Here is a 20,754-nt window from a genome sequence, read left to right as displayed (position 1 = left end):
ACTTGTTGTATTTACCTCTCTGTGCTTTAATATGAAGGCCTGACCTATTGAGTTCTGAGCCTTTGCATTGCCATACTGTTAGATAACTTGAACTGCAGTTCATTGACACAATTTAGGCTTGTTTTGTGTCCTTTTTCAAATGTTTTGATTAGCTGGGATGGCGTGTTTGCTCTATATTTGCGTTAAAAGTGTAGGTTTGCGTTAGAATTTACTGTGTTTTTTACCGGTTTTGATAATCCCTTGCAAGCACAGGGTGTGGCAACATAACGTCCTTTTTTCAAAATGCAATGAAATCTATTTTAAGAAACAGAATCTTTTAAAAAATTTTTTATGTAGGTACACATTTAAAGTTTTATTGTGCACAGTTTTGTAAACCAAATCAGGTAGGTGACTCCCCCCATTGTCCTTACACTGTATAAGCCGATTTCTGGCATTTGTCATTACCCTAACCAGCATAGCAGCAGGTATGTCGGCAATTTCGGACCGGATGTTGTCCCTCAAGTCTTGTAGGGTCCTCTTACGGTCCGCATAAATGCGGGATCTCACAAAACCCCAATAAAAAATTTGCAAGGGGCCAAATCGGGGAAGCGGGCTGAATACTCCTAATCGCCACTTATTGAGATGAGGTGCTCCAGGAAGTGTTCCCTCAATATAGCCATCGATGTCCATGAAGTGTGAGCCGTTGCTCTGTCCTGTTGGAAGCAAATGTTGCCTAAGTCCAGTTCATCAAGTCATGGGAAAAAAAATTCCTCCAACACGATTACATACCGGTCTGAATTCACTGTCACTGTGACCTCATTTAATTAAAAAAAACCAGAGACCAACAATACCAACTGAGGAAAGTGAACACCACACTGTGACTTTAAGTGAAATCAAAGGCATTTGATACAATTCTCTGGGATTGGTGTCAGGCCACTAGCACATGTCTTGTTTGTTGACCTATACACTTACATGAAAATGGGCTTGATCACTGAAAAACACAATTGCAGCCTCAGGAACATTTTCAAGAAGAGCTTCACATGCGTTCCTCTGAGAATTGAAGTCACATTCGTAGGATTCCTGCTCAATCGCCAACTTGTAATGATGGCAATGAAGGTCATTGTGAAGAATTTGCCACACTGAATGATGAGAAAGTCCGAGGGCTGATGCATGTTTGCATGCAGAATGCGGTGGGGATTACAAGATGGCGGCTCTCGATGTTCTTAGGTGATCAAATGGGCCCGAGGGACTCCTGTTCTTCGTCTTGTCGCACTTGTGGTTTTTCTGAGCTTGGTGGCCCTTGCAACAATTAATTTCCGGTCCGGGACAGGGCTACATTGAAGCAATTTTGGAAGGCCCACTGGGTTGCAAACACAATATCCGTTTGAAAGGTAGGCCTCGATGGCAAACGCACACTCCTTACTGTTCCAATGTATGAAGGCGACTGACCATGGTGAAGGAAAAACTAAGAACTCCAGCGGTCAAATGAGAGCACTCTTACCTAGCGACAACCTCTACAGCCTGATTGGCAGGTATTTTAAATAAGGAGGTTATGTTGCGGCACCCTGTATTATGAAATACATCCTCAACCCAAATCAATTAAAATAGAAACTTGATTTTGTGTAGTATTCTCCGAACTCATTGTGCATATAACGTAATAATGCGCCATTTTGAGAAATACTTTCAAAAGCAATGCCCTCCCCAAATGACGTAGGAATTGTTGAAAGAGTCCTTGTTTGATTTGATGTGCAATTTGGGTAAATCTCTATGCTTGCTCTGAGACTGCTTTAAATCTGTCATTATGCCTTATGAAGTACTCGATGCCCAATTTGAAACATGCCCTAACATCTATGTCCATCGCATTGAGGGGAATGGTAGTTCAGTGGGCAGAGCACTTGGCTACTGACCACAATGCCTAGATTTAACTGTGGGTGATGCCCTTGGGCACTCTGTTCCACCCAAGCCGAATGATTACTTTTGGGCACCAGTTCTTCCTGGGATGCCGCAGGCAGCACAGGAACTGGCCTCCCTATTGCTCTGCTAATGTGTGCCTTTCCCGTGGCATGTAGGGCTTAAAATTAGGTGAGTGTTATTCTCATCCACCATTCCTGAGGGTGAGCTTTCAAGTGGTTTCCACGGATTATCGCATATAACTTCATTGCACGGAAAATGTACATTCTTAGTCACTGTAACCCCCCCCCCATTTGGTGGAAAGGCACATCATTGCCATTCATAGCAGTGAATACCCTTGATTTTATTTTCACCCAGGGGTTTTGATTTGAAGAGTCATCATGCTGTGTATTACATGAATTTAATTGGATTTCAAAATTGTCCTTACTTTTTTTGTGAACTTTCTCTAATATTCATGACCGCTGTCATTAGAGAATCAAATAAGTCAGCTGCAATGTCCTATGGATGAAATGCATTTAAAATTGATGTCAAAATTAACGAAAAAAGAAACATATGGAAAATTATTAGTCCATAAAACATGAATGATTATAAATGGTAGCTTGGAAGTTGTAATGTTAATTGTTTGACGTTGATATTTGCTGCTATAGATTTCTATGTTATGAAAAAGGGTGACATGTAATTTTGCTTATCATGTGATTAAATACCAGAATTATAAGCTTTAGTCTAATATGTGATTGGATAACTGTGCCACTATGCATGGCCAACTGACCACAACAGAGGCAGGAGTCAGGGTCTTGGTTTCAAATTATGCAATAGATAGCCCCCAAAAAAATGAAAACTGCATTGGTCCATTGAACCCATGTGCAGTTGTTGGTTTAAATGTAATTTTAGTAGGAGAGTTCTTGATTTTGACAGTAATAAGTGTAGTTTTTGTTTTTAGGTGTTCAGGCTGCTGAGGGTGTTTAGAACACTTTGCATGTCAATCATCCCTTATTTTATTTCATGCCAGAGAAAAGAGTTGATTTGAGCCTGCACCATTTGAGTCTATAACCAGTTTCATTGACCCAGATGGCTTCAGTAAGATTTAAATTTGGTTAAATACATACATAGCATGAATAAAAATGTTCAGAAGACTCAGAATGTTACTGGGGAAAAAAAGATGACTAAAATTTAAAGAAATTAGAGTTACAAATTGACTGTTTAGACATGCTGATGGAAAATGACCCCCGAAAAAAGTAAAAGGTTTCCGAGATTTCATGTTATACATGTAGTTGGCTGCTATAAAATCTATTCTTGAGTTGATAGAATCTATAACTTGAGTTAAAGAGATTGTTGGAAAAAATTAAAGAAACAGTTTGATAGTACCTGAGTGTAGGTTAGAGTTGATCCAAAGAAGTATTCTGGGTGTATCCTAAATGAATGTTGGCAGGAGCTGCCATGCTGTAGCAGCCTGCATGAAAATTGATTCTTACCAAAATCCCCAAAACCTGTATGTACATGAAAGTCTTCAGCCTAAGCACGCAGCCTGAGGCAAAAGCACGTAACAAGGGGAGGTTGAAAGCATGCTAATCTGTACGTGACCCATGTATGCCAAGCATGCTTAGGTGAATCAGTGACAATGTGGACATGCCTGGCGTGAGACTGCTGTCATCGTTATAGTCGCAATTCCCTGGGTTGGGAAGGAAGAGAACCCAGAGTTTTTTTCCTTCTGACCTTACGAACTAATTCATTAAGCACCATAATGAGACCACCGAAAATACTTCATCGTAATTTAATTTTACAAATGATACATATCTGTAATGCTAAAAATTATTTTCCCACAAAGACTGTTGGCTCAATCCATTTTCTCTCAAGTAGCTGCTAACAGGGCTGGTGTTGTCTTTCTGACATGCAAGGCAAAATATTTTTATCCAATTCTTTACCACTATAAGAATGTCCATGCTGTAACTTGAGGCCTTTTTGTTTTGTCAAATGAAGAAATATGGACCCTGTGATACAGCTCCCTGTGGTGAAAACTGTTTAACATTGAATGTGGCTGGACTAGTATATCAGAAAGACCGTATTTTCTTCATAGTATTATTCCATTTATATTTAGTAATTGCATCTTGTTTTATATCCAGAGAACATGGGAAGCTTTTCTAATTAAATGCTAGATAAGAGAGCAGATTTTAAATTAAATGAAAGTCATCAGTTAAATGCTAATGCCAATCCACGTCCACGTATATCTTTGAGATCTGCCAATGTTCTCTCCTTTGTCTTCCCACCATTGATAGCTTACGGAGCATGAAAGAATCGTTAAAAATCTTCAAAAATATGAAATCTTGCAAATGAATTTTTTTATTATTCAGAATTTGCAAAAGATTTCATTTTTGTTGGAATTGATAAAATGATTAAACTATGCTTTAAACTTAATGCTATAGCATCAAAAAATGAAACACATGAGTACACATCATTGCCACGTCATCTGAAACAAATAAAATCTCCATATTAATTGGCTTTTAAACTCTAAGTTTGAAATAGTATCACCTTTAACATTAAAGATTTATGTATTCTGTCAATTGAATCAAAACTGTTTGCATCGCTGCTAATTAAAGTTAATTCATGAAATCTCAAATGTCTGCTCCCTACAGGTTGTGCAAGAATTAGATGAAGAAAAAAGAAAACATGAACATGATACTGCTCAGGGAGATGATATCACTTATGGGTTAGAAAAAGAACGGACGCGGTTGAAACAAGTGGGTATATTAATGCTGTGTACAAATTACTCAGTTTTTTTATTAATTTATTTGCAAAATGGAGCATTTGTGGTGTCTGTAGATGCAGACTTATTGTTGTACCCTTCTTGATGATAGGAAATATTTCATATGGATTGGAAGGATACCTGTAAATATAATGCTGCTGGTTGTTAATTAGTATGGTAGAATTGGCAAGCATTAATATACACTGGTGATCTATCATGTGAACTATATATATATAGTAGTGGCAATTCCTCTGCCTCAGATGGGTAAAGTTCATACTTTGATGCATCAACTTCATTTGGACAGATCCTAGGAAACTTGTCTCCTGCCAGCTCCTGCTCGCTCTTCAGCAATCCCTCCCTCTCCCTGTCAAATCTCTCTCTCTTTACCTATCTCTCTCTCCCTACCTATCTCTCTCTCCCTACCTATCTCTCTCTCCCTACCTATCTCTCTCTCCCTACCTATCTCTCTCTCCCTACCTATCTCTCTCTCCCTACCTATCTCTCTCTCCCTACCTATCTCTCTCTCCCTACCTATCTCTCTCTCCCTACCTATCTCTCTCTCCCTACCTATCTCTCTCTCCCTACCTATCTCTCTCTCCCTACCTATCTCTCTCTCCCTACCTATCTCTCTCTCTGTCTCTACCTATCTCTCTCTCTGTCTCTACCTATCTCTCTCTCCCTACCTATCTCTCTCTCTGTCTCTACCTATCTCTCTCTACCTATCTCTTTCTCTGTCTCTACCTATCTCTCTCTCTACCTATCTCTCTCTCTACCTATCACTCTCTCCCTACCTATCTCTCTCTCCCTACCTATCTCTCTCTCCCTACCTATCTCTCTCTCCCTACCTATCTCTCTCTCCCTACCTATCTCTCTCTGTCTCTACCTATCTCTCTCTCCCTACCTATCTCTCTCTGTCTCTACCTATCTCTCTCTACCTGTCTCTCTCTACCTATCTCTCTCTCTACCTATCTCTCTCTCTACCTATCTCTCTCTCTACCTATCTCTCTCTCCGCCTATCTCTCTCTCCACCTATCTCTCTCTCCACCTATCTCTCTCTCCACCTATCTCTCTCTCCACCTATCTCTCTCTCTACCTATCTCTCTCTCCACCTATCTCTCTCTCCACCTATCTCTCTCCACCTATCTCTCTCTCTACCTATCTCTCTCTCTACCTATCTCTCTCTCCACCTATCTCTCTCTCCACCTATCTCTCTCTCCACCTATCTCTCTCTCCACCTATCTCTCTCTCCACCTATCTCTCTCTCCACCTATCTCTCTCTCCCTGCCTCTCTCTCTCTCCCTGCCTCTCTCTCTCTCCCTGCCTCTCTCTCTCTCCCTGTCTCTCTCTCTCTCTCCATCTCTCTCCCTGTCTCCCTCTCTCTCCCTGTCTCCCTCTCTCTCCCTCTCTCTCCCTGTCTCCCTCTCTCTCCCTGTCTCCCTCTCTCTCCCTGTCTCCCTCTCTCTCCCTGTCTCCCTCTCTCTCCCTGTCTCCCTCCCTCTCCCTGTCTCCCTCTCTCTCCCTGTCTCCCCCTCTCTCCCTGTCTCCCTATCTCTCTCTCTCTCCCTACTTCTCTCTCTCTCCCTATCTCTCTCTCTCCCCCTATCTCTCTCTCTCTCCCTATCTCTCTCTCTCCCTATCTCTCTCTCTCTCCCTATCTCTCTCTCTCTCCCTATCTCTCTCTCTCTCCCTATCTCTCTCTCTCTCCCTATCTCTCTCTCTCCCCCTATCTCTCTCTCTCTCCCTATCTCTCTCTCTCCCTATCTCTCTCTCTCTCCCTATCTCTCTCTCTCTCCCTATCTCTCTCTCTCTCCCTATCTCTCTCTCTCTCCCTATCTCTCTCTCTCTCCCTATCTCTCTCTCTCTCCCTATCTCTCTCTCTCTCCCTATCTCTCTCTCTCTCCCTATCTCTCTCTCTCTCCCTATCTCTCTCTCTCTCCCTATCTCTCTCTCTCTCCTATCTCTCTCTCTCTCCTATCTCTCTCTCTGTGCCTTTGTTCAGTTCCTCTTGTCTCCCCATCCACCCTCCCTCTTCCACCTCCTCCCTTTCCTCTTTCCCACTCTTCCTTCAATCCTCTCTTCCTCCTCTTTTCTGCTGCATCTCGTCTGTCCTCCCTGCTCTTTTCCCCTTCCATTCTGCCCATTCCTGCCCCCAATTCCTCTTCATTCCTGCCTCCTTCCCTCCATACCTTCTTCCTCCTCCCTCTCCCACTTCTCATTCAATGTCTCCCCCCCCCATCCCAAATGACCCCCCTCCAATTCCCCCCCCACCTCCTGCCAGCTTCCCTCCTCCCTCTCTCACTCTCAACCCTCCTTATAGGTATTCACTTCTCATGAGTGTTGGCTGTAGTTTCCTGTATGAATTAGTTTACTCTTTGGTAGATGACCTATCATTTTTGTGGAAAGTTCCTATGGATGACGTAATTCACCCTCTTTTCATGTTCACAAGATATTGGGATCTATTTTTTTCCATCTCTAATTGTTTAAATTTTTCTTTCATAGGAGTTATGCTTTTATGTTGCAGTATTTATCTTGTGGATAGCCCAACTTCAGAATTGAGTGAAATAAAGGTGAACTGACAATTAATTTCACGTGTTAGTAATCTATAAAATTATCAGGGGTGCTTGTTAACTTGGGTAACAAGGAAAGCTGAAGAATTTAATTGAGTCATAGGGTGTTCTGAATAAATTGGTTTTCGACATTCCTTTAGTTTAATTGTTCCCTCTCTTGTCATTATAATTTATATGATATTCTCATCCCAAATCTTGGCTCTTACCAGCAAATATGGAATTATAATAATTATAAGTTCCCTAAGCCAATTGTTAATGAGAGAACCTATCCCTCTTGGAAGTCTTGTTGTTAAATATTCTTGTATGGTTTTTACATGAGTGACTAATGTAGATGTTAGAGAGCATTTGCATTGACACAGTTTATTATTGCATTTACCTTAAAGTACTTCAGTCTTGTTTGGTTTTCTGCTTATTTAACCTAAGAACGCCTACTGATTCATTAATATTTTTATTTTAGGTTAGTACATGTGTTATTTTCCCCATAAATTGCCTAGAATTGATTTCCTAGTCATTTTGAGTGATGTTCAGGCATTCTGTCATTTCATTTGTCTTCTCTGGTAATTCTGTCGCCACTTTTGTCCTTCTTCATGTAGATTATGTCAGTGAAATCTCAAACATCTCTTGAATGTAGCGAAAATTCCCCTGTCAATCATTGGGAATCCCTTGTGGGCTGGATAATTAATAACGAGAGCAATGCTCCTAAAATATACACTATTTGTTGGGTGACAGGCATTTTCTAAATTTCTTGGAAAGCAGTTTTAAAAAATTGCTTTGTTTTGCAGTGATGAGGTTTTTACAAGTAGAAAATTAAGCCTTTATTCCATAAGTTTTTAGATCCAAATGAGCATGGTGATTTGAGTTTGATATTAGTCATATTTGTCTGTGAAGCATTCATCATAATATATGCAGTCTAGGATGTCAGTCTGTTTGCTATCTTTGGTGGTCCTGCTACCATGCATGGGTCTGATCAGTGGCATGAGCCGTATATCACAAGACAGTAAACTCTCAATTATCGATGTTAATTGATGCACGATGAAGCACAGAAGGCATCCCACCTAGAGGGCCTGGATTTTAATCCTGGGGGCGGAAGATATTTTTCAGTGATATCCCAATCCATACTCAAGGTGCTTTGTGGAGAGCACTTCGAGGGAGTACGCCGTCCGTCAGATGGGATGTTAAACTGCAGACCCCTTGGCGTCTTTCATTGAGAGTAGGCTAATGCCGACACCAGGTTTCTTACCACCCTTCCTCCTCTCCCACCCACCTGTAATGGCGCAAATGACCTCATCTGTTGGTTACCTCCCCTAGTAATCACTCCCCTACCACTATGAAGCATAGATATTCAAAAAGCACAGATAACCAAAACATGTGATAAATGTCATGGTATAAACAGATAATTATTTCTTTTTCATTCCGGGTGATTAATTTGAGTTTTTAGGCTAAGGAAATAACATTTTTTTGCAATATTCAGCTATTTTAGATTTCAGCCAAGGGTAGAATTGTGGATTTTCAAGATCACAAAACTATGGAGGGGAAAGCAGGATGTATTTTCCTCAGGAGACTAAACCATTCACATAGCCAGGAAAAAAATAACTGGCAAAAGACATTTAAACCAAGGATTACCGATGTGGATTTATATTCATCATATAATACCGATTTAAATAATGCCATGTGTGTAGTTATTGACTTATTTGGTGCATAGTAAAACAATTTATTTGCTCAGCAGAAAGGAGAATATGGAATTCTGAGGACTAATGAATGTGGGGGTAATGATAATGGGAAAGTATGAATAATACAAAATTATTTAAATTAAAACATAAAATACTATTGACAACTTTTGATTCTGTGAAATTAAAAACTTTTAAGAAGGCCTAGGTATTTCAAACTTTAATTTTTTTTTTAATTTTATCAAAATTTCAAACCAAGTAATTATCTTTACAATTGTATTGTTATTAAAGTATTGAGTTGCCAGGAAGGGATTAGCGTAGATGACCCACAAGATGGACAATCGAGAGTTAACTGTGCGCGTTTCAGCATATCAAACCTATTTCTTGTCTTGCAGTGATCCAGCTATTCAAGTGATTTATTAGTTGAATACATTCTATGAGGGCTATTCAGTGAAGAAGGCATGGCTATTTTTATCATCTTACTTTTACTTGCCTTCCAAATTTTGGTTGCCGTCAAAATAAATGATGGTCCGCAAAAATATGGATGCAAAGCAATTACTTACTGCGTCCTACTACTTTTTTTTCTAGTCTTTAAAGACATGCTGAAGGTGTTATTTTTATAAGTCCTTAAAATTTGACTTGGCAGCCTCTCCCATGCTTCTAATTATGAAAAAGTCTTTCCGTAAAGGTGTTTCTTCACGTGGGGAACAGGAAAATGGTGCGAGAGGCTAAGTCTGGCCCGCACTTAGGGAGGATAAGGAGTATTCCTCACATTTGAGTTTCATGAGATATTTGACAACAGGATTTGCCACGTACAGCTGTGCATTTTTGTGGACCAGCACCCAGCCTGTTGCTTGGAAATGTGGCATTTGAGATTGATATGACCTTGGAGAATTTTTTAGTGCATATCTATATGCAGTATGCTCCATTTACAGTTTTGTCTGCGAGTATGACATGCTGATAAACCATTCGCTGAATATTGGAAAATGCTGAATAATGAGAAATGATATGACCACAACTTTCCTAGCAGAAGTACTGCTTGGGTCTGCACGCAGGCCAACTTGAGATACTTTTTTCTTTCAAGCTCCTGTTGACATCGCAGGTACCATTTATCTGGGTGTTGTTTTCTTTAATGAGGGTTGTGTAGGTGCCGTTCAATGCGAGTGGGCACTTCTGTGCTTGCCTTCACTGGAGAAAGTTACCCTCGAAATTATTTAAATGCCTTATGTGGATGTGGCGAGGGGTTCCTGACTTTTCGGTCATTCTCTTTTCCCTTCTCTCCCAGTAAATATCCTAAGTGTTGGCCCTAATGCTCTGGGAATTTTGGTCAGTACCCTGCCCAGTCAGGCCTGCCGCCATTGTGTTTTGGAGCTTAGCAGCCTTGAGCAGGCACATTCATTCACCATTCAGGCTCTTTTGGTTTAGGTGACCCTAGAGATTTCCACACAATGTATTGCTGCATGCCATCAAAATCAAAGTAATGTAACCAAGTTTCATCTGCAGTGATAAATCTCAAAAGAAACTCCTAATTGTCCTGTAACCTTAAATAACCGTATGAACAAGTGTGCGTACAAATAATCCTGTTGGCTTGGGTATGAGCAGTCTCAGAACCAGTAGTGCCCAAACTGCACAAAACATTTCACACATTGGTAACGGAAAAATTGCACGTGCGACCCATGGTATGCAAGAGAAGGAAACATTCCTAATAAATGCCTCTTGTGTACAGGTTGCTGTATACTGTGCAATTCCAAACTAAGGCAACAAATATATAGCCGCCTAAATGAATGGAAAGCCGTTAATAATACTAAGAGTTATCTTGAAGACAAGTTTCTTGGTATGGCCCCTTTTTTGTTCTTGAACATTTTTTTTTAAGCAGCCTCACCCGATGGAAAAACTGACACTTTAAGTATATATGTTTGATTAAAATCCTCAATATAGATAAAACCATAATTACTCTTCAATACAAGGGCAATGCATGTATCACGACTTCCATTTTGTGATTAAATTGTGTGAACACTTCTCAATTTCAAAATTAAAAGAATTGGAAAGGATGAAGACTGATGAAAAATTGCATGGTTCAGAAACTTGTATTTTTAAATGAATGCCATGCTCCTAGACACTGTAGAGTCAAAATTTGGGCAATTAATGCAAATGGGATTACCAAAATTGTTGCAAAACATGGCATTTGATGCACTGCACATAAATTGAAAAAAAATGGTTACCATATATTTCAATTCTGCACAAACCATATTAGAGATTTAGCTTCTGCATACTCTTCAAAAACTATATATATATATATATATATATATATATATATATATATATATATATATATATATATATATATATATATATATATATATATATATATATATATATATATATATATATATATATATATATATAAAATTATGGAATCAGTAGTAGCTTAGTAATTCATAGCTATGTTATTATGTTCATGGCACATGCATATTTTTCTTTGGGAGAAAGAATTATTATTAATAACTGTAATACTTTGTTGATGACCTCTTTGCCTAGATTTCTAGTAAATGACCGCGCATGGCTCAAAGTGGGGAATATTTGTACTTTTCTGCCTACTAATGTTTTCCTAGGAGGGTTCCTAGTTTTCCTAGGGTTAATCACTGTTGCTTTGTATGTTTCACTTTGGGTATTAGGGTGATAGGATAGGATATTAGGGTGATTTTTAAACACTTTATAAGTATTTTTTGGAATTTTGTGGCGGGGTCATTGGTGAGTTTCACAATTTTTTCACTGTTTATGAAATCATAGCACTTGTTTATCAATTATTCTCGGGAAGGAACAATCAGAAATTAAAATAAAATTTTGGTCGTGCATTCACAAATTAAGATAACTTGCATAATAAAGTGATATTCTAATTACTCAATTACACTCCTTTGGAATAACTTGCCCATTTATTTATCGTTATTGGATAATCAAAGTGAGCAGAATTGAATTGAAAGCACAAAATTTCTGCTTTGTATTCATTCAGTTTTTTACCAAAGTCACTTTAAATCAACGATGGCATAATAAGTAGTCTATAAGACCTTCAAACTACCAGTGTGTTGCCCATTTAAACCATGGAGTGCTTGGGGAAAACCAATGACATTATTCCTACAATCACTTGAAGATCACTTCTTCTTCAATTTAGTAGAGCAATATCTATGTAATTCTTAGCTTATGTTAGCCATTCTAGGTTACATGCTGATTGACAAAATCCCATTTACTTTGAGTATAACATACACCCATTAATAGCATTGGTATTGCTAAGTATTTACTTTTTAAAATTAGGAAACTGACTGTTTTGATAAGCAAATTCGAATACAGTTTCAAAGTCCTCTTCTCTGGCTATATGCCCATGAAAAACCAAAAAACCAATATTCTATTTCTTCCTCTGGAAATTTCATTGGTCCCATGTGTCCCATGTGAGTATGATTGCCGAGGTATGGTAGTATGTTGACAAAATCTACCCGGTGCAAGGCATGACTCACCAGAGGCAGCACCTGTAACAATAATAATAATAATAATGTGAATTCATCAAAGAGCAGCACTTGGCACTATAGATGTTTTCAAAAGTAAAGGCATTTAAGCACATTCATTATAAATACATGCATTTATGACTGTGATGAAGAAATATGCATGTATTATAATTTCACATGATGCATGCAGGTTTAGCACAATTGTTGCTTCCTGTAGGTATTCAAAATTACTTCCTATTTTTCTTCCTTTAATGGAGCATTTTCTTCCAATGTGCAGCTCTAAAATAACTAGGAAATATTTTGATTGGTTTGGCATTTTGGCTTTGCCTAGTTTCCATGTCATTCAAGTTCTGTGTGTATAATTTGTCCATGTATTCCAGGGAATTTTATTTTGATCGTTTGTCTTGCCAGATTGCTCTAAATGTCTGAACCATTTTAATCTTCACCAAACTACAAGATTTATCATTACTGTGGCTCTCTTTGGAGTTGTAAGTTGTGGTCAGTATTTTATAATTAATGTAATTGGTAAAGGAGATTTTATTGGGATGGGTGGAAAAAGGCGAGATCGAAGTCGAGTGAAGGTAAAGTTGACACCAAGGACTTAACGTAGTGGAGAATATGCATTGAAGCAAATGAATTTCCTGTTTAAGTCAGAGCAAGTTTTTTGTACATGGTATAGCACTGGTAATGTGACATGACTTACCACTGATTTCCTGGAAGACTTCACTCTTGTGGTTGAAATTGGAACCAAAGATGCGCAATGCCATACGGTTAGTTCCCTGTTTGAATTGTGTACTGTGGACACTAAACTTCTCCGTGTGCCTCACCAAAATGGGAATGAGAGCTTCACTCAAAGACCCTGACACCGGAGAGGTTATGATCCAGACCTCAGGTCAAGTGGAGTCAGAAATAAGGAATCTCAGAAGATACTGATTATTTAATAATTAAATGAGAAGTGAATAATAGGTAAGTTTGTGAGATAGGTCGGTTGTTCAATAAGTCCTTTTTGGAAAAAGTAGGAAAAGAAATGATTTTGGGTTGTTTTGTTTTTATTTTTCAACATTCTCCGTTTAGCTCGGTGTGCTTTTCCCACCGTTTCTCCAACTTTTTAATGCAATCCATAAATAAGGATTTTGGAAGGTCCTCAAAGTAGATGTCTGTGTTGGTGATGAGCTCCTCATTCGACGTAAATTGATTTCCGCCGAGCCAAGTTTGGAATGAAAAATGTCCCCGAAGGCCAAATCTGATTAATGTGGTAGATGTTGTATTAATTCAAACTTTAACTCCATGATTTTCACCTTCGAAGCTACGTGGGTGTGTACCTGTGCATTGTCTTGATGGAAAAGAGTTTTTTCATTGCCAAATGAGGACTTTTTTCTTGATTTCTTCGGTCAAACAATGTAGTGGGACTTTATAATACTCTCCATTTGTTGTTTGTCCTTTTCACAAGAAATCAGGGTAAATGATTCCATATGCATCCCAAAAACTGTGGCCATCACTTGTTAGCTTATTTCAACATCTTCGCCCGCTTCAGAGCTGGATCACCTTTAGAAACCCATTGTTTCCAGTGATCCTTTGTCTCTGGGTCATAGAAGTGTATCCATGTTTTGTCCACGGTCATGTATTGATGCAGGAACCCATAAGGATTGTGATGGAAAAGAACCAAACCAGCCTCCAAATTGACCGCAGGCTTGTTTAGTCTCCACCTAGAGCAGACGCACCTTGCAGAGATAGCGTCTCTTCCAAATTTTCATACAAAATTGAAAATGTGTACTTGGTGTGCCTTGTGATATTTGTGTGGCCTCAACTATTTGTTCTAGAAATGTCCTTCCATTATTGGCTTATAACCTCTTGGAAAAGTAATTGGTGGAAAGCAAAGCCGAGGAAGTTTAGAACAGATGTTCATTACGAAGAGCTATATTTGGCATTTTGGTATGTGGGTATGTTGAAAATTTCAATCAGTCTGCTTAAAAGCATCCATTTTTGAACTTTTTGGTGAGGATTGTAGAGCTCATAAGTTGGGATTTGCTGCTGTGAGCATAGTCCAATCAATATTTGGTGGACAGGGACATGGGATTTTCATTTTAAAGCACCTCACATGTTCGGTGGAGTGAATCAGGGCACGATGCCACTTTGGCCTGTGTAACATTCAGGAGGATACCCACACATTAGTTAGCACACACCAGATTTCATCTGAAAGGACGCTTAATCTTTCCTGTCGCGCAAGAAATGTTCAAGAATAATGAGGGGGTGAAAGGCTCAAATGGGCTTGGGGAGGAGTTTTGCAAGTTTTTAGCAAAGGTTACCTATGAGAGGAAGTAAGTGTCATCGACTAGTAGAAATTTTTCTGGGCGGGTAGGAAACAATCTCTTTCATCATCAGGTAATAAAATTTTTTCTTTAGGATTTTATCCACTATTAGGGGATTGTGGCCATTGTTCTGGGAAATGTTGATGTGAAGTACCTCATTAAAGTTATCTAATTACATTAATGAAATTCACACATGTTATTGCAGTTGTCTATGTCCTATCTATTATGTCTATTGCACTAATTTTATTCCTTGATTTAATACCAGATCATGCCAATGTAACTGTTTTTATTGATAACCAGAGTGTGCTAGCTAATTTTGACTGCACTATTACCTAACCTATTAATTAAGTTTAGGCTCAAATAGGGGTGATACACACATGATACCATAGCAGTAATGAGGTTATTAATTTAGTGGAGCATATGTTACAATCAGGATATTTGTGTATATTTTAGGATTTGAGAAAGCATTCGATAGAATCAATAGGGTAGATTCAAGGAATGTCTTGCAAAAAATAGAAATAGATTGTGGAGATCTCTATTGGGCTAATCCGCATCCTGTACATGTCTCAGACTGTTCAGGTGCAAGTGGAGAGTCTGGATGGGCAGTGCTAGGAAGAGCAGTAAGCCTGGGCTGCCCATTATTACCTGCGTGTTTCAACTTACATTGGGGAGGAGCTGGTAAAAGTGTTGTGGGAGGAACTCAAGATAGGAATGAAAGTCTGTGGGGAATTCATAAAACCTGTTAGGTTTGCTGATGATCAATCTTTGGTTTGTCAGTTAGCCAAGGGAATGCAATCAATGCTGACAGAATTAGAAAATCAGTGTTAGGTGTGGGATGAGATTCATGGTTAGCAAAACAATGGTTATGAGGTTTTCAAAAAATGAGGAATGTCATGTTAAAATAGGAGGGCAGAATGGAGAGGAGGTAGAACAGTTTACCTATCTTGGCAGTGTTCTGGACCAAGATTGTCAAAGTTTTAGGGACAAAAGAAGACATGGCATTGAAGTATGGTAATTGAAACAGGACAATAGGCATAGATTGGAGGTGTCCACTTCAGATTTTCAACTATGTCAGGAGCTTTTATACACTCCTAAATAAATAGTTGATCTGACATTTGAATGCCACAACATAATATGAACTCTCTCCTGATTTTTCTTTTTGAGTCTGCAAGTGAAAGTAGAGGGTTTCATTGGCATAAAAGAGTCAAGCATCAATAGGGGTTGAAAAATAATGGCAATTCCAAGTACGTTGGTGCAATCATACAATTTTGGTAATCTGCAATTGGCTTTTTGTTGACCCAATGCCTTTTCCTTTTGTATTAATTGTCCTCCAATATGGAGTTCTATTTATTGTTATATCTTTTAATTGGTGTTTGTTTGTTGTCTTTAATTTTAGGATATTATAGCTTGAGGAAATAATGCCTAAAAAGAAATTTGACTCAAGTTGTCATTATGTCCTCTCTGAAAGCTGCAATATGCGCTAATTGTCTATAATCTGTTGTTACAGGAGCTGGAGGCTGAAAGGCAAGCTAAGAAAAAAATAGAAAAGGATTATAAGAAGGTATTAGACTTAATGGAAGAAGAAAGGGTGAGAATGAAACATATAGTATTACTGCTTCTCGCAGAAAGAAAAAAAATCATCACTAAGTACATAGAAGAAAGTAAGCGATCAGAAGATCTGGCACAAGTAAGAGTTAGAAAAAATTGTTTCTCTCTTCATGCCCTTTGCAAAAATTATTATTGATATTAATGAAATGGTCTTTTCAGATCTTAACAGAAGAAAAAGGCCGTGTGGACACGATGGCGGAGGGTTTGGAGGAGGAGAGCAAAAAGTCCCTGCAGATGGAAGCTGAGCTGGAGAAGCACCTTGCTCAATTTGACACAGAGCGACAGCAGCTTAAGGCAGCAGTCTCCAAAGAAGAAAAGAGGTAAATATGTTTCTTCTATGAAAATCAGGTCAGCAGTTTTGTTGTTCTGTAGGTGTTGATAAACACATTCACAATTCTTCCACAATTATTTGAGTTGGCCATGAAGTATCCGAATGTGAAACATGCTGAAAGTTATGCTGGATACCAATATAGTTATCGATAATAATCTAACTTTTTTAATTCTTATTTGTGTGTTTGGGCGACGTTTCTATATTTTTTGTAGTATAACTTCAGTTTCTGTAACCGCTCAAAAAATTTTCTTTGCTGAATACGTATAATGTGTTTCCCGGCCCATAAGCCCCATGTATATTTTCTGTGTAAACACTCACCGGCTGGCTGTGATGTTGTTGGCTTTGTGAAGCAAAACAAGAGGTCCTGGGGCAGGATAGTCTGCAATCATAATGTCACCTCTTGTCTCCCTTCTTTTCTAGCATCACTATTGCACGCAGGAAAATTCAAGGTCAGTTATTTTTTTTAATAGACCCCCTATTTGTGATTTGAATTAATTGCTATTGTATGAGGTAAATATTTTTTACATAGTGTCCCCTGACCTATCAATTCATCATCACTCCTGTGCCACAAAATTTTACTTTTGTGGAGGGAATTAGTAAGATAATATTTGGCTTTCATACCGCCTGGTGTCTCGAGATGGAGAGGGTCTAGATAGGTCTTTTCTTGTAGTGTTGTGCATTAATATCCAGTGCATCAAAAATAAAATAGCTGAGCTCAAACTCCCATTTAATGCATCGCTGACATAGTCTGTGTTGATGAACGCTCGCAAGGGAAGGGTAAGGTTCTTGCAATTGTATTCCAAGATTATTTTCTATCTAGCTTTAATTCTCGCTCATTCCATAGACATGAGAGAGTGTTTCTACTCTAACTGAAACGGGAATGTGACATGATAAGTTTTACCTCTGAAGATCTGTGTTTTGTATCAGTGTTTGAATTTGCTGCCCATTTAGTGAGCAGTCTTAACTGGGCCACAATTTAATGTATCATTCATGAGTGTAATCATTTGAAAATTTAAGTTGTTGGCCACCCTTTAGTTATGCCACCCTGGCATAACATATTTCTTCTTTGACAATACTAAATAGTAATTTCCAAAAAGGTTTATTAACCAACAAGGTTTTAACAAGTGATTGTTAGTCTAGGCAAAATTTATTTTATTTTTAACTATTAATCTGCAAATATTATTTTTTCAAAGTTAAAAAGTAAGTGACGTTTGAAATAGTTTCATTATAATTTTCGTTATTTCTTGATGCCGGTAATTTGCAGTTCCTTTTAAAAGTTTAGGAGTGTCATTCTAAGGAAAGATGTGGGAAATAGAAATTAAACTCAGGTTCTTGAAATGAAAACTTGCATAAGCATGTTCTTCTTAGTTGAAATTTGTTGTAATCCAGGGTTTAACTTGATAGCATGAAACTGTTTTGCATAATGTTCAAAATAAAAATCACTGTGGTCATATATGACAAAGCATCAACAATTTCAGTAAATGGTGGCATATGGAAGCAGGAACATGTATGGTATATCATAAAGAACGTAAAATTTAAATTATGTGTATAAGTTATTCCACAAAAAAACTTATTCTCTAATATTTGAATGGCCAAGAGGCCATTGATCGGTTGATGTTTATTGATTTCAAAAAGACTTGTTTGAGACATGCGTGGAACATGTCACATTGCTTGCAAATATTCCTGACAGACACAAATACAATTGGAGTTTGAATACAAATGATAGTCGCAAATAAAAAACTAAGCGGTAAAAAGTAGTCGTAACAGCATACATAAGAATAAAATTATTAATCACCAGAGAGAGACATGAATTCATCCACAGTATAGACAAGCTGTATGAATGATGAGAGGGGTGTAGAAGTTTTGAGGCATTAGATAATAGGCTAAGGAGGAGGACAGGGACTGGCCAGAAAGCAGAGAGGACTTGATGAAAAATTTTTAAATTTTACTCTTTAAGAGTCCAATGAAACCCTTTGGTGTGTTAATAATCATCTGATAATCACAGCATTATGAAATTTGAAGTAGTGCTGTGTGTAATTTAAGTACTAATGCTGGAAAAAGGTTCCCAGTTCATTTTCCATAAGACTTCGGTCAATGTGAAAGAATTTACGTTCCTCTTTAATTTGGCTTTATTGTTTGTTATGATGCTCCTCTTGCTGTAGCAAGGTCTGGAATCTCTCATTTAAAGCTTGGCTTCTTTTGCATTTCAGAGTGAGAGACTTGGAGGTGGAGTTAGAGAGGGCAAAGCAGGAAGTAGAGTCTTTGAAGAAGCAGCTGGCCGAAGCGCACCAGGTGGCCATGTTTGAAGCAGGCCCCCCCAGGGTGGCACGGCCAGGGGGACCTGGCTCTGCCACCCCTCCTCCCCCACCAGCCAAGCCCAACCTCCTGTCTTCACATCCATCTCCCAGACCATCACAACCAACGAGTAATTGATTCTTGCCCTGTTGTATTTGCCCTTAGCATCTTTTTTCCTTGTGATATTTTCACTGAAAAATAATTCATATCACCAGAGCTTGAAACTAGGATCCTTCCAATCTCTATTCGAGTACTTCCAGTACTTGACTGACTGCTTCAGCTCTTTTTGCTTGTTGCAATTTGAACCTGCTGGTTGACATTTGCAGGGGTTGCTACAAAATGTCATGAGAATGTTGTTGAGCAAGGGTACGCAGAGGACATTGACAGGGGCATGGTCATGTTTACCAGCTATTGAGTCGGCATAAAATACCCTTGCCATTCAGAGAAATTCGTAGTTGATGCACATTTCTGCAGACTATTGTTTCCTCTCAAACAATTTTTCCTGGTTTTTGCCACAGAGCAGCACAGGCACGTTGTATACATTGTATTTTTTTCTCAAATATTATTTTTAGCTAATTCAAGTGAATCTTGGATATTCAGGAACGTGACATTTTCAAGTAGCTGTTGATGCCCCAGTCGGAAGGTCCTCAAAAGAGGCATCTGTGTTGGTGATTACCTTACGGTTTGATGTGAATCGTAGTCTGCCTAGCAATTTTTTCAAGTGTGGAAGTAAAAGAAAGTCACTGGGGACCAAACCTGCGAATATGATAGATGTTGTATTAAGTCAAACTTTAATTCCATAATTTGCCCCATAAGCACTGCGCAGGTGTGCACCCTTACATTGTCTTGGTGGAAGACAATTATTTTCTTTGCCTATTGAGGACGTTTTTTCTTCATTTCTTGGTTCAACCAGTGCAATAATGATGCATAATTCTCTCCATTTATAGTTTGTTCTTTTTTGCAAGTAATTGATGCTGATGATTCCACATTCATCCCAAAAAACCATGGCCATCACTTAGTTGGCCAATTATTTCACCATCTTTGCCTTTTTGCCGAATGGCCAGTAGAAACCCACGGTTTAAACTGTTCCTTTGTCTCTGGAGTGTAGTAGGTAATTTAACGTTTGCTCTCAGTCGAGAATAAACACTATTGTATGGTGGCTAATTTGGCACTTTACCAATGCAATCCTCACGAGTTTCTGCATTCATACCTAACTATGGGTGAAACATGGATAACTACTTCACTCCAGAGACAAAGGAACACTCGAAACTGCGTTTCCAAAGGCAGTCTGGCTCTGAAGATGCCAAAGATGGTGCTTTATTCTGTCAATATTTTTTTCACACCTAATTTTTCATGCAAAGCTGAAAAAATCCTATCTTTTGATATGCCTGTGTGCTCAACTAATTTAACAAATATGATTTGCCTATCACTCAAAGCCATGTCTTGGATTCTGTTGATCCTTTCAAAGGAAGTCACTACGGCTGGACATCCTGGTCCTGTCTAGTGTTTATCATTTGTGGATGTTGAGTAAACTCATTTACCCAATGATGAACAGTTGCAAACTCAGGAGTAGATTTGTCATGAAATTCATCCGACTTGGCTGTGATGCCTTTCAGTGTAAAGCCTTAAAATAGAAGTGTTTAATCACCGCAAATAACTCATTTATCCCATTTGCCTGGTAAAAGTTTGTTGCTCCAATGAACTAAGAATATGAAAACACGTTATAGCTAGAACTGTTATCATTATATGTATATTCCTTACATGTAAAATGTATAGCTGAACCTTAAACAGTAGTCTAGTCAGAGATGAGCCTTACTGAAAGCAAACCTTTTCCGATACTATGAGCACAA

General features: G+C 38.6%; 1 protein-coding gene across 3 annotated transcripts in view; it reads left to right on the top strand.

Annotated features, from left to right (window-relative positions):
* Positions 1-20,754, top strand: part of LOC139686978 (CTTNBP2 N-terminal-like protein) — a 73,861-nt gene that overhangs the window by 28,786 nt on the left and 24,321 nt on the right. For 2 of the 3 annotated variants that reach the window (XR_011700580.1, XM_071584024.1), the window contains exons 4-7: positions 4,521-4,625; positions 16,178-16,357; positions 16,438-16,598; positions 18,820-19,034. Coding sequence is in view for 2 of the 3 variants with exons in the window: in XM_071584024.1 (XP_071440125.1) it covers positions 4,521-4,625; positions 16,178-16,357; positions 16,438-16,598; positions 18,820-19,034 (661 nt within the window). In the remaining variant the exon portion in view is untranslated. The remainder of the gene's footprint in view (positions 1-4,520; positions 4,626-16,177; positions 16,358-16,437; positions 16,599-18,819; positions 19,035-20,754) is intronic. The other variant, XM_071584025.1, reaches the window with a different exon arrangement.

This window comes from Hetaerina americana, unplaced genomic scaffold (assembly GCF_022747635.1).
Source record: "Hetaerina americana unplaced genomic scaffold, ioHetAmer1.1.p SCAF_16, whole genome shotgun sequence".
Classification (NCBI taxonomy): domain Eukaryota; kingdom Metazoa; phylum Arthropoda; class Insecta; order Odonata; family Calopterygidae; genus Hetaerina; species Hetaerina americana.
This window is presented reverse-complemented; position numbering and strand designations above follow the sequence as displayed.